At 49.3% G+C, this 14914-nt stretch overlaps 1 protein-coding gene across 1 annotated transcript in view; it reads left to right on the forward strand.

Moving 5' to 3' along the window:
• The window catches only part of Jph2 (junctophilin 2), a 65715-nt gene that overhangs the window by 20125 nt on the left and 30676 nt on the right, over positions 1-14914 (forward strand). Inside the window, exon 2 of the mRNA XM_028769735.1 lies at positions 2710-3481. Within this exon, the coding sequence (XP_028625568.1) occupies positions 2710-3481 (772 nt within the window). The remainder of the gene's footprint in view (positions 1-2709; positions 3482-14914) is intronic.

Raw genomic sequence — 14914 nt, forward strand, 5'->3', positions numbered from 1 at the left:
AAAGAAAGAAAGAAAGAAAGAAAGAAAGAAAGAAAGAAAGAAAGAAATTTCAGGAGGGTCTTGTGGGTAACCAGGACCTCAGCTTCTCCTTGGAATATGAAGGGCAGAATGGGGAGATCTGTCTGTGTGTTTGGACAGAGCCCCTCTGAGTTGCTGACCAGTTGCTGGCAGAGGATCCAATCACTACTCAGCTCCAACTACAACCCAGGTTGCCAAGAAGGGCCCGGAGTCTAGACCACTCCAGTGTTTCCTGGTGGATATTTGCAAAACACTGCTAGGCATTGTTGTTTGTCTGTCTGTTTTCTAAATTTTGTTTATGTATCTAAATGAAAGCTATCTACTTTGGTAATGGAACCTTTAAGGGGAGGGGCCTAGTAGGATTTTAGGTCACAGGGACAGGTCTTCACTTTCCTTAAAGCTCGTAGTAGGTTTTGGAGGCTCTGGTTTGGGGATGTTCATTCCATGTTCTGTTGGCCCTTTGCTTTTAGGTCTGCATTGTGATAGGGTCACCATAATGGGAGAGCAATGCTGGCCACTTTAAGAAGTGAGAGGAAGGACACACCTCCATGTCCTCCCAGGAGGCCCCGCCTCTTAAAGGCTCCACCACCTCTGAATAATGCCGTGCTGGGTACCAAGCCTTTACCACACAGATATGTGAGGGACTCTTAAGATGCAGCAAAGGCTCTGACTGCCCACATCAGGGCAGTGGACGATGATGTCATAGTACTGGTACTCATGACAGTTCTAGAGGTGGACCAGAGGACTGGCGTTCAGTGCTACTGTAGGGAAAGACTAAGAAGGTTGTGTGTGTGTGTGTGTGACATCTAGGGGACATCTGTCTCCAGACTGACCTCTGGAACTGGGGGTGTGTGGGGGCGGTGGATTATATTTTGGAGGTCAGCGGGACAGACACAGTGGAGACAAAGCACCAGATGATGTCATTACTGTGGAACTAGTTTGGGGCGGAGCCCTGAGGATAGCTCCATAGTAGGACAGGGATGAAAGACAAAGTCTTTGTGACAGTTTTGTGTCAGCTTCTTCACAGAGCACAGCATGCGTGGACCAGGGATCTTTTCTTTCAGTTTTCCGGATCTTTTCTTTCAGTTTTCCTGAGTTACAGACTCTTGCAGCTTTACCACTGTGAAGTAGAAGGTGATTGCTCTTTCTGATAAGAAAGCTGAGGCACAGAGAGGTCAGGTTAGTTGCCTAAGGTCACACAGCAGGGGCGGAGGCAGTCCTTGGAGTCTATATGTCTCTCTACTTGTACAAGACTTGAGCAGCCGTCTGCCATGTACTCATTCCCACAAGCTGGAGTGCTGTGTCCACATGGGCCCTTGGCTGCTGGCAGCTCCTGTACACCATCAATCTGAGCACTAGGTCTTCTGTGGCTTTGATTTGATACCCACAAGCCCAACTCACAGTTTCAAGTACCCTAGCCTTGTATTGGAGCATGCAGGCGGCCTCACATTCTCAGAATGCCATGTACATTCATGTCACTTCTGTGGGACCAAGAACACTTGGCTTCCTGTGTGTACACTGCATCACACACCTGTGATATCTCTCTCTCTCTCTCTCTCTCTCTCTCTCTCTCTCTCTCTCTCTATCTTTCTCTCTCTCTCTACACACACACACACACACACACACACACACACACCTCATGCTTCCCAGCATTCACGCTGCCTGAAGACTTGCTGTCTTATCTGTTCACAACCTCACTAGTCATCTCACCTTGGGCAACAGGACAGTGTGCATTCGTTCTGTGTACCAGTGAGGTCTTGCATGGCCACAGCCATTCCCCCCACTTCGGCCCTCTGATGGCCTTGCACGATCACTCAATCCTGCCTTTCTATGCAGTTCTGACCTAGGATTGCACCGCAGCCTTACGTTAGATAACCCCGTTGGGCTTTTCTCAGAAGCTCTCCAACAGGCTGTGTGCACACTGCCTTACATCAGCCTTCCTCATCAACCATGGTGCCGCCCTGAGCTACCGCCCTGAGATCTACCGTTCCTATATCTTACTCAAGTAGAGGTCACAGCTTGACCTTCTTGGATAACCACAATGTAAACACCCACCGATGCATGCACTTCACACTTTGTTGCATACCCAGGACCTTAGCATGTTTCCACCACGGGAGTGTTTATCCCATCTTACAGGTTCCAGACCACACCCAGCACAGGGCCCCGACACACCACTTCACACTGACTCTCTAACTCACACAACTCACTGGACACCTGAGGTCCCCAACGGTGGTGATGGCCACACCTCCCCCCTCTGGTTTGCCCACCCCTTATGTGCTCTGGCACACGTGGATTTCCAGGTACACCGAGCGGAATGCACTCTGTCCCTCTGATGGCCTAGCTCCGTCTTGGTGCTGTCCTGCTTTGCCCACACCTGGGTCATTACACTCTACTGGCCCTGCCTGTAGCCTACTGAGGCCACTCTCCAGGTACACATAGCAGCATACTTGTCCCTCTGATAGCCAGGCTGTCCTCTGTGCCCCAACCTGCCTTGCCCACATCCCAGGTTACAGCATGTCAGTGTCCCTACCTGTGTCTTCCCGAGGCCACTCCAGATAGGCACAGGAGCATGTACTCCTTCTCCTTTGAATGGCCTCTGCTCTCTTCGGGCCCACCCCTCCCTGTCCATGTCGGGGAGGTCACCACGTCCTGGCCATCTAGCTAACACAGCTCTCTTTGCCTGCCCCACAGGGACCTACCAAGGCCAGTTCACCAATGGCATGCGCCATGGCTACGGCGTGCGCCAAAGCGTGCCCTACGGGATGGCAGTGGTGGTGCGCTCTCCACTGCGCACTTCTCTGTCCTCGCTGCGCAGCGAGCACAGCAATGGCACGGTGGCGCCGGACTCGCCAGCGACAGACGGGCCCACGCTGCCCTCGCCCCCGGTGCCGCGCGGTGGCTTTGCGCTCAGCCTGCTGGCCACGGCGGAGGCTACGCGTCCCCAAGGGCTGTTCACGCGTGGCGCACTGCTGGGTCGGCTGCGACGCTCAGAGTCCCGCACGTCGCTGGGCAGCCAGCGTAGCCGCTTGAGCTTCCTCAAGAGCGAGCTTAGCTCGGGAGCCAGCGATGCGGCATCCACCGGCAGCCTGGCCGAGGGCGCCGAGGGCCCCGACGACGCGGCTGCGCCCTTCGATGCTGACATCGACGCCACCACCACGGAGACCTACATGGGCGAGTGGAAGAACGACAAGCGCTCCGGCTTTGGCGTGAGCGAGCGCTCCAGCGGCCTGCGCTACGAGGGCGAGTGGCTGGACAACCTGCGCCACGGCTATGGTCGCACCACGCTGCCCGACGGCCACCGCGAGGAGGGCAAGTACCGCCACAACGTGCTGGTCAAGGGCACCAAGCGTCGCGTGCTGCCGCTCAAGAGCAGCAAGGTCCGCCAGAAGGTGGAGCATGGGGTTGAGGGCGCCCAGCGCGCCGCAGCCATCGCGCGCCAGAAGGCCGAGATCGCTGTCTCCAGGTAGGTGCCCGGTGGAGGCTGACAGCCTAGGAGGTCCCCAGCCCAGTCTGGACCGACACTGTGCGAGTCACTCATGCATCTAGTTCTTTACACGCTTGACCATCGTGCCTCAGTCATTCGCTCAGCGGCTGCCATCCACCCTATCCCAACCCTCTGCAGGTCTTTTTCTCACATGACCTGTCTATAGCCATGTCTCAGCGGGCCAACCACTCACCCACTCCACTCAACGCTTACCCACCCCGCCATGCAGTCACTTGCCCACCTCACCATGCTGTCACCCACCTAGACCACCATTCACTCATTCATTCATTCATTCATTCATTCAGTGATTCATCCATCGATTCATTGATTCATTGATTCATTCATTGAGTCATTCAGCAAGCCTAGCAGTCACCTACCCAGACGTCCCTCCAATCCCTTCGCAACTCTGACACTCAAACAACTCCTCCATTCACCTAACCCTTTTACCTATCGAAACACTTCCTGTTTCTCAATCTCTTTACTATCCACCAGCGCAAAGTATCCGCCCACACAGCCACACCCACCCTCATCCGCTAGCCAACTTCCCATCCCTTTTCACTCCCCGCGGCTGTCCAATCTCCTACCCGACCACTAAAGCAACTACTCACACATCTGTTCGACCACGTATCCGTCCCTCAGCCACCAAACACCTCTATCCACCCAACTATGCCATCCATTGTAAAAAATGGGGAATGAGTCCATCCACTCACCCACGTTGTTTCCAGCTACTTCCATTCATTCAGCCACCAAACCACACTTTTACTCACTCCCACTCCCTCAGTGACCCTGCCACCATCTGGCCATCAAGCCACAGCCACGCCTAACCACACTTCCATCCACTCCATTCACTCAACCCTGCTCACCTATCCAGTCTCCTACCTGTGTATCCAGTCACCCTTTCACCCACTTACCTCACCCCCCCGCCACACACACACACACACACACACACACACACACACACTCTACCATCTACATTCTATCCCGATGTCTTCTCATCGTAAAGCAGATTGAGGTCTACTGTTGTCTTAATGTTTAAGTGTGTGTTTAACAATTGGACCCCTCCCACGACTTTAGCAGCCTTGCAAGCTTTTTGTGCTATTTAGACTCCCTAAACGAGGCTTGGAGCAATAAGGAGCTTTGTCTAACTAGCCCAGAAGGTTTGAGATTCCCCATACGGTGCCATCGTTTCTTAACGGTCTATCTTTGGCTGGTTGTGGTTTCTTCTTGAAGCTCAATAGCCTTGTCTGAACAAACGGAACTGTTCTGAGGGTTGAGAAAGCCAGTGCAGAAGGAGTGCTCTTGGTGTGTCCCCTGGAAGCAGACACTCAGACGGGGATGTCCATGCTGGGGGCTGTCTGCGGGGAGCACTCTTAGGATCAACGCTCTGGAGAAGGGAGGAAGCAGGATGGGGCTGGCAGAGAGGCCTCCGTCAACCACATGGGGTGCTCTGTGGAGGGATGACTCTCAAAGTCATCCCAACTTGGGATGAAGAAGTTGGGCCCTCTACATGGAATGCAGATTCCTCTGCAGAAAGAAGCACAGTCTGGGGGCTGGACAACCTCTTTTAGCCCAGGTTAATCCCTAGAGAGAGCTGGTAGTCTGTGATTCTCCAAGCAGCTAGGGTGGGAGAAGGAAGTCCTTGGGTCCTAAGGCAGAATCTGGAAGGTTCATTATAGTATCCAGTGCTGAACACCAAGTACAGACACAATAATGCCAATAGTCACTGACAATCAACAGATTTGTTTGACAGAGGAGAAACTGAGGCCCAAAGAATACAAAATGCCTGCATCCTTTACTTTTTGTGTCATGGCAGAGAGACTCAGGTCATGGTGGCCAGAGAGTGTGGCAGAGGCACTGGCTCTCCTGTGTGAACCCAGAAGCTGAGAGTGAGACAGGAAGTGGGTTAAGAGTAACCTGCACCTAGTGACCTTTGACCATCTAGGCCTCACCTCCAATGCTTTCCAAAACAGTGCCACCAGCTGAAGAACAGGCATTGTGAACATGGGCGTGGGGGCTGGAGAAGTGGCTCGGCAGTTCAGAGTGCTCACTGCTCTTGGAGAGGATCCAGGTTCGATTCCCAGCACTCACGACAGCCTTTTAACTCTAGTTCCAGGGGATGCGATGTCCTCTCCTGACCTCTGCAGGTTCACGTGTGAATGTGGTGAACATATATGCTCAGGTGCATGCACATATACATAAAGTAGTAAATAAATCTTTAAAATTTACTTTAAAGATAAAATAAATCTGTGGGGACATCTCCATTTCAAAACATAACAGTGCCCAATACCATGAAGAAAGCAAGCAGGAGAAGTCTTAAGTCCAAGCCTTCCGATGCTAAAGCTTTCACCTGCACAGCCTCAAACTTCAGATAGTTGTGAATGTCCATCAGTACTTTAAAATAGGAAAGAACCTAAGGGCCATTTTCTCAAGATTCTCGGTTAGAGGCTGCTGAGGTTAGAATGGTCCTCTCGTCGGAACTCCTGGGAAATGGAACTGCTGTATTGACAGTCTCAAGAGCTGGGGTTTTGAGAAATGACTGTCACGAGGGCTCTGCTCTTATGGGTGGGAGTAATGCCCTTAGAGAAGGGTGTGTGTGAGAGTGTGTGAGTGTGTGTGTGTGTGCATGTGTGTGTGAATGTGTTTGTGTATAGCAGAGTGCACATGTGTCTCTGTGTGTGTGTGTGTTTGTGTGTCTGTGTGTGAGAACATGTGTGTGTGTGTGAGTGTGTATATGTCTGTGTGTGTCTTTGTGTATGTGAGAGTGTGTGAGTGTCTCTGTGTAAGTCTCTTTGTGTGTATGTGTATCTGTGTGTGCGTGAGAGATAGTATGTGTGTTCTCTGTGTGTGAGTGTGTGTACGTGTGTCTGTGTATGAGAGAGAGTTTCTGTGAATGTATGTGTGTGTCTCTGTATGTGAGAGAGTGTGTGTGTGTGTGAGGGAGTGTATGTGAGTGCGTTTGTGTGTATGTGTATCTGTGTGTGGCAGAGTGTGCTTGTGTGTGTGTCTCTGTGTGTGAGAGTGTGAGTGTGAATGTAGTGTGTACACGCGGATGTACACAGACTGCATACATGTGGAGACCAGAGGTCAACTCTGGGCATCATGTCTCAGGAGCTGTCTATCCGCCCTGTCTTTTAAAACAGGATTTGTGAGAGATCTGGGGATCCTCCTGATTTTGCCTCTCCAGCGCTAGGATCATAAACATGAGCCATCATGCCTGGCTTTTTACATGGGTTCTGGAGTTCAAACTCAAGACCCTCCTGCTTACGTGACAAGCACTTTAGGGACTGAGTGAGCTTCCAATCCCTGGTTTGCCTCTGCCAATCCAGCCTTTAGCACTTTCAAAGGCGAGAGCATACAAGTTGCCATTATGAAAGAGAATGGCTTTATCTAAGGCCGAATTTCAGAACTGCAAGCCAACAACATCTTGCACTCAGAAACTGCCATCTGAGGAGTCTTGTCAGCAGCACAAATGGACCAAGGCAGACCAGTCCTATGAACAGGTGACCAGACAATTGATTGTCCAACCTGAACGCTTTTTTGAAGTTCAGGGAGCACTGTTAGCAAAACAAAACATTTACCTTGGGATTGGTTTGAACTTCCTAGAAAAGATGTGAGGAGGGGGCTCAGCGGTGAATACTGTGCCTGCCCAGAGCAGGCAGCTCATAACCTCCTATAACTGTGGCCTGAGGGGTTCTCATGTCCTCTCCCGGACTCGGCAGACACATGCACACCCCTCTCACATACATATACCTAGAAAAGAAAGTAAATATTAAGAAATGAAAGTTGTGGGGAGATACAAAGAGTTCCCATCTCCTTCCACCAAATCTGTAACACTGACTTCTTAGGTCACTGTAATACATGTCTCAGACGAGAGGTGCAGCGATAGAAGGCTCAGCAAAGTGCTTAACGGTGAGTCTAAGGCATGAGTCAGGTCTCTAGACAGGCAACAAAAGCCAGGGCGATGGCTCAATCCTGAGAGGTGGAGACAGGTGCACTCCTGGGGCTTGCTGGTCAGGCAGGCAGACAGTGGCTGAGGTACATCTGAAGTATACACACACGTGCACGTACATGCACACACACACATACATGCACACACACATGCATGCACACACATGCATGCACACATATACACAAACACACACACACATACACGAATGCACACGCACAAACACACACATATTCATGCACACACACACACAAACACACATGTACATGCACACAAACACACACTGAGGCGTACAAACACCTGCATGTACATGTGTGTGAACACACACAGACATATAACACCAGCACATATCAATACTTCATTTGAATTTCTCTAGTTTTCTTACAAACACCCAGATTCGGTTCCAGGGTCCCATCTAGAAGACTGTGCTGCATTACACTGCTGTCCCTAGTCACCCCCGATGACACTGTGCTCGTTACACTCCTGAGTCACCCCTGATGAGGTGTTCAGCCTGTTTAGAGTTCTCCAGAAGACCACAGTTTTGAAGGCATCCAAGTCACATATCCAAGCCAGAATGTTGTCTTCCATTTGGATTTGTCTGATAGTTTTCTAGTAATCAGACTGAGGGGACCTCAGAGTAGACCGCAGACATAAAGCACCTTCCCTCCACGTCACACTGGGGACATGACATCCACACGGCAGTGCCTCTGATCCCAGCCTGGAGGGACTGGTTGGTACCTGCTGGGACTCTCTAACATAAAGTTAGTGTTGCTCACTCTATATTCTATTCTCTGGGATCCAGACATTAAGTTTAGCTCACAGTCAAGTGGAAGCTTCACCTTTTAGAAAGGGGATGAATTATTTGAAGTTATTCTTTCTGTATGGGGTATTTATCCCCTTTTCTACATATAATATTCTCTCTCTCTCTCTCTCTCTCTCTCTCTCTCTCTCTCTCTCTCTCAAGTTTTGTGGTGCTGGGGATGTTATGCTAGGCAAGCGCTCTACCACTGGGGTATAATCATACTAATACATTATATAATTATCAGTTACTTTTTTGAGACAGGATTTCTCTGTGTATCCCTGGCTATCCTAGACTTACCCTGTAGACCAGGTTAGCCTGGAACTCACTGAGCTCTGCTTGCCTTCCCTTTGAGAGTGCTGGGGTTAAGGGCGTGTACTACCACTGCCCAGCTCAGTTCATCATCTCAGGCTGACCTAGACTCACCATGAGGCTAAGGCTGGCTTCAGATTCCTGATTCTCCTTTGTTCATTTCCTGAGTGCTGGGGTCACCAGCATTTGTCACCATGCCCAGAACTGTCTTAGGTCACCCGGGGACATCACAGAGAGGAGCGGATAAGAGTTTGTATCCTGGGTTCAGAAGACCATGAGATGATAACTGTCTCTTGTACTAGCTGCACGACCTTGCCCAAGTTGTTTCTCTACCCTGACTGTGGGATCCTCGTGCTGTATAGGACAGAGAGGAGGTTTGGAGGAGCTGAGCTCACAACTGGCCTGGAGAAGCCAGCAGTGGACATCACTGTCAGTCAACATGTTCAGTTTTAAAAATGAAGTGATGAATTCTGGCTGAGGACAGCTTTCCCCAAACTGTCCATAGTGAGACAGAGAGACTATTGTGCTCTCTTAGGTTCCTTGCCCTGGTCCTTGCAAGCACCTTTGCGTTTGAATGTGTGCACTATCACTGAGAAGGACCCCAAGCCCTGCAGCTGGCCTGGGTGTCTGGGATGCGAATCTGGTACCCACAGTCACACACTGCAGAAGCTGTGTATGGGAGCTCTGGGGAGAGCTGGAGGCTTAGTGAATAAGCAGCCTGAGACCCTGAGTGGGTGTGGCTCTGGGCTCCACTTCAAGTCCAGCAGAATTTCCAATTAAGGGAGTTTTTGGGTGAGTAGGAAACAAGATTGCAGCATCTTCCTTGAAGGCTCTTCCCTCCCTGGGGCCTCGGATGCAGAGAGACAGGAAACAGTCCCAGCAGCCAGCAGCCTCCTAGGGCTCAGGAAGGCTGGGCTTCTGTTTTCTGTAGCCGCTAGCTCTTGGGTCCAGGCTTGGTTATGCTCATAAGCTCAGAGTCCACAATCAGGACATCTCTCCCTGGCTGATGAAGGGTACCAACACATCTCACCCCTGTAAGATGGACAGTGGACAGAAAAATATTCTAGACTCTCATTCTGTGTACTAGCCTCTTGTCACACGAGACTCTGGGACCCGTGAGAAGCATTTACTCCCAACTGACATGTGGGAACTATTCCCTGGATTTTAGAGTCTTACTAAAAAAGAAGGCAAAGTAAGCTGTTGACTTTTAATATGTATGTAATATATATATTTATTATATAATATATATAAATATATATTATAGAGAGCCAGGGAGATGGCTCAGTTGATAAATGCTCAGACGTGAGGAGTTGTTTGATCTCCAGTACCCACATAAAACACACACACACACACACACACACACTTTGTGGTTGCATGAACTTGTAATCCCAGCACTGGGGAGGTGGACAAAGAGAACACTAGTGGCTCTCTGGGCGGCTAGCATAGGCTAATTAGCAAGCCCAGGGTCCCAGGGAGATATCCTGTCTCACAAACCAGGTTGGACAGCTCCTGAGGCTCCACACCTCAGACTGATCCCTGGCTGATACACATGCACACACATATATGATGCACACACTTGCGTATACGTACTACTGCTTACAAGTTAGAATACTTATATTTCAGACATACTGTGTTAGGGGAAAATAGACTATTGGTATTAACTTTACCCATTTCCTCTTTTTATTTTGTTTTTCGAGACAGGGTTTCTCTGTGTAGCCCTGGCTGTCCTGGAAGTCACTCTGTAGACCAGGCTGGCCTCAAACTCAGAAGTCCGCCTGCCTCTGCCTCCCAAGCGCTGGGATTAAAGGCATGCGCCACCACTGCCCGGCTCCTCTTACTTTTTAAAAGGTGGTTCCTAGAAACAATGTAATTATGTATGTGAATTATTTACATCACATTTTTATTGGATAGTGTTGCACTGAGTCTTAGAGCCATCCAGATCCTCAGAGATAGTCTAGCCATTCTCTGACCACATGGGGAAACTGAGGCACGGAAAGTATAACATCATGCCCACAGACACTGCGGGATCCAGGCCTTTGGATTTTGTGGCTGAGAGCTCTAACTCCTTTTAAGGTCACGAGTCTGGGTGGTGGAGGGAAGGTAGGAGGTGCCTCAGCTCAGTGTCTCTGGTTGTCACACCCACCCACACCACAGTCAATGGTTCCCTCTGGAAGGAGCACAGCCTGTGGCTGAGGGTGGGGCCCCGACTGCCTGTTGCTGGTTTTCTTCCAGCTCTTGCTCCCCTCCTTTCTCAGGGGAGAAGGCTGACGTCCACCTCACAGCCTTCAGGGATCACAGCAGAGTCTGTTTGCTGAGCTCTCTGGCTGCGACTCCATGCACACCTCTGCTGTTGTCTTCTAATGGTCTCCTGTGTCCCCTGTGTGCAGGCAAGGGACACTGCTGGAGAGTTCTCAGCTGCCCCATGATGAAGTCCCCAACTTAGAAAAATGTATACCAGAGTGACATCCCCACACTGGCTCTTCTGTCCCTTGACCCACTCCCTGCCTCCAGCACTTCCTGGAACTGCCCTCGGGGAGACCCTATGTTGAATGCATGCCTTGTAGCTTGTTAGGGATTAAATTTCTGTGCACAGTGGGTAGGAGTTGGGGCTCTGGCGTTAATCTGCCCAGGTTTGAATCTGGGGTTAGCAGAAGCACATCAGTCACACTGGGAGTTGAAGCTTACAGGACCTAGTGCAAGAATGCCCCGTCTTTGCTGTATGATGTCCCTGTGATTGGGTTTCCTTCCACAGGGTTTGATGCCTCTGTTCTGAGCAGGGCTTGAGCCATATCATTGTACACATAGTGAGCATTCAAGGTCAGCATCCCCCCAGAGATGTGCATGTGTACAGGTGAAGTCCAGGATTGGATCTGATGGATGCTGAAACAGAGGGAGGAAAGAACTGATACGGGCTGGGGGGATGGCCAACCAAAGCGGCTGCTGAGGGTGAGGGGAAGGCAATCCACGGGTGACTCTGCAGGTGGCCACCTCTGTCTGGGAGTTCTCAGGTGGAAAGACAAAAGTCATTCTAGGTAAAGGAACTTGAGAGGTGTGTCCCCAAGGTTTGATTATGCAGGAAGTGATGAGTCCAGGAGTGGCCTGGAGGTGGAGGCCAGCCAGGCAGCTGGGTCAGGCCAGGTTAGGATGGGTGTTGAATGCCTGGGACAAGGAGGTGGGGGTAGATCCCGGAGGTTGCCCATGCAGGTATTATGGAAGTGAGATGTTTTATTGACTGGTAGCAGATTTGTACCTCACTGGCTAGGACATAGGAACCTGGCTTCTTCAAGTCCCCACATGAGGGCTCGGCCTGAAGGTTCATTGACTCAATGTTAACACAAATTTTGATGATCAGTACTTTTTGAGACAAGGTCTCATGTAGCCCAGGCTGGCCTCAAATTCTGTGTAGCTGAGGACGGCCTTACATTTTGACCCTCCTGTCTCCTTCTGGAACTATGAGTATCTGCCGCCATCAAAGTACCAAGTATTTGGTACTTGGGCCTTGTCCATGCCAGGCCGGCATTCCACCAAGTTAGCCGTAATATCCCAGCCCAGTTCTTGACTTTTTTTTTTTCCAAGAAAAAGTGGAAGTTTGTATTTGATATAAAATCCTTGGTATTAATGTAAAAGCTTTCCTTTTTATTTGTTTTTTATCATAAAAGAACATATAAAATAGTCCAGAGTAGCTGGGCGGTGGTGGCGCACGCCTTTAATCCCAGCACTTGGGAGGCAGACGCAGGTGGATTTCTGAATTCGAGGCCAGTCTGGTCTACAGAGTGAGTTCCAGGACAGCCAGGGCTGCACAGAGAAACCCTGTCTCAAAAAACCAAAAAAAAAAAAAAAAAAAAAAAAACCACCCCAAAAAAGTCCAGTGTAGTAAGTAGCCGTTTCTTCTTTGACTTGCCAATCATTAGCACCGTTACCATGGTGCTTCATCTTTCATGCATATGGTTGTTGTTTTTTTTTGTTTTTCTGAAATAGTCTGCTCTCCAGTTTATGAGATAATTTATCTGAAAATACTTTTAAGTGTACCTCTAAAAAGCAATGGCATTTGGGCTGGTGAAATGGCTCATCAGGTAAAGGCACTTGTCACTCGTAAGCCCAAGTCACAGGGACCCCTAGACCACTGAGGAGCAAATTCCGATGCAAACACATAAGGATCTTTATTAGGAGCTTGTGAGCAAGAATTCTCACAGTCACTGTCACAGCGGGTTAGAAGTGACAGCCTAAGAGTCTAGGGGTGCAGGGTATTTATTGTGGCTACAGCAAGCTTGGAGAATTTCCATATGGGTCAGCAAGTTAATATTTTAAAAGCTTCATTTCTGGTGTAATCTGCAGGAACCAAACACGGGGGCAAACCCACCTGACACACAGGATGGCTAGGTTATCTATTCTCTGCGGGATATCTTAGGTTATCTCTATGTACCTTGGCCCTGCTGCTGTAGCCTGACTGGGTGTTGCTAAGGGAGTTGGGGGTTGCCATAGGATGTTTGCTCAAGTGGACTTTGTGGAGTTTTTTTTTTCCTGGAGTTGGAGTTTAGCCCCTGCTCAGGTCTTGCACAAAATGGAGTTTCTTCTTAAAAATGGGATTGGTTGGACTTATATCACCAAGCTGGATGACCTGAATTGGATCTCTCCCTCAGTGGATGAAGAGAACAGACTCTTTCAAGTTGTTCTCTGACCTCTACACAAGTGCTGTTACACAAAACGCCCACACCCTGCACGACGCATAGAAAACAAAAATGTAAACGTAATACAAATGTAAAAGTGAGAGCTTTATCTTCATAACTCCAGTGCCCTAGCTGTGCTTACCAGATGGCTCTCTCCCATTCCATGCCAGTGATTTCTTTCCTGGTTTTAGCCAGTGCCTTTTGCATCTGGCTGCTCTGAGGTGTCTCAGCACAGTTTTGGTCAGCTTTTCTGGGGTGACTGAGGATGTTAGTCAACTTCCTTGAGCTTGTTGGCTCTTTGTATACTTTCTTAAAAGAAATATCTATTACTCCATTTTAACCGGGTTCTCTCCCCACCTCTACCTCTGACTTTTTGAGCTAGGATCTTGTTTTACAGCACCCCCCCTCCCCAGGCTGGCCTTGAACTTGTAAGTCTCCCACCTCAGTCCCCAGGGTGCTGAGATTTATAGACGAATCATCACACCTGTTGTATTTTCTCTTTTTATTAAACTGTATAGGTTCTTTATAGAGTCTGAACACAAGCCCCTTGTCAGACACATTTTCCCCCCCATAGACTTGTGTTTTAAAATGCAAATATAAGCTCAGGTTCAAAGTCAGACACAATTTTTGTGACTTGCAAATATTTCCCCCATTCTGTGGGCTGTTTCCTGCCCCTGACCTTGTCACGAGGACTGAACTCAGGGCTTGGCCCATAGTAGATGTATTAGTCAGGGTTCTCTAGAGTCACAGGACTTATGAAATCTCTCTCTATATTGAGGGAATGTATTAAAATGACTTAGCCTGCAGTCCAACAAACCCAACAATGGGCAGCTGTGAAGGGGACGTCTAAGAATCTAGTAGTTGCTCAGTCCCTGAGGCTGGTTGTTTCAGCTGGTCTTCTGTATAAGCTGGAATCCTCGAGAAGTGGGTTTCAACAGATGTGGGGGCACGTAAGTGCAAGCAGGTGAAGAAGAGTGTGTCTTCTCCTTTCAATGTCCTTATGAAGGCCTCCAGCAGAAGGTGTGGCCCAGATTAAAGGCGTGTGTTACCACTCCTGGATCTGGGACTTGCTTTGTTCCAGGCTGGTCTTGAACTCAGAGATCTCCTTGCCTCAGTCTCCTGGGATTAAAGGTGTATACTACCCTACCTGGGCCTAAGCTTTTCATGGCCACTATGCCTCAAGATCTCCATGCCAAAATCCAGGTCAGAAAATTGTGTCTTCCAGTAAGATCTGGATCACAGGTGAGCCAGCCCTCCAATTCTGGATTGTAGTTCATTCCAGATGTAGTCAAGTTGACAGCCAGGAAGAATCATTACACTAGGCAAGTGTTCCACTACTGAACTACACCCTCAGCCCTTTCTTTTTTTGATTTTGTAATGAGACCTCACTAGGTTGCCCAGGGTAGCCTTGAACTTGTGACGCTCCTACTTCAGTCTCCTAGTGTCACCAGTGTGAGCCACTGTGCTCAGCTCTTTCCACTTTGTTTTTTTAGTTTTTAAAGTTAGTGTACAAAATTCTCACTTTCATGATGGTGCCCTTTGAAACAATCGGGTTTTTAACTTTGATTGTGTCCAACTTACCTACCTTTTCTCATTCGCTGCCTGAGAAAACATTGTCTAATGCAAACCTCTGTTTTGTTTTTGAGACAGGCTCTCACTATGTAGTCTTGACTGTCCTGGAACTCGCT

Source organism: Grammomys surdaster, unplaced genomic scaffold (assembly GCF_004785775.1).
Source record: "Grammomys surdaster isolate TR1022 unplaced genomic scaffold, NIH_TR_1.0 193, whole genome shotgun sequence".
In the NCBI taxonomy this organism is placed as follows: domain Eukaryota; kingdom Metazoa; phylum Chordata; class Mammalia; order Rodentia; family Muridae; genus Grammomys; species Grammomys surdaster.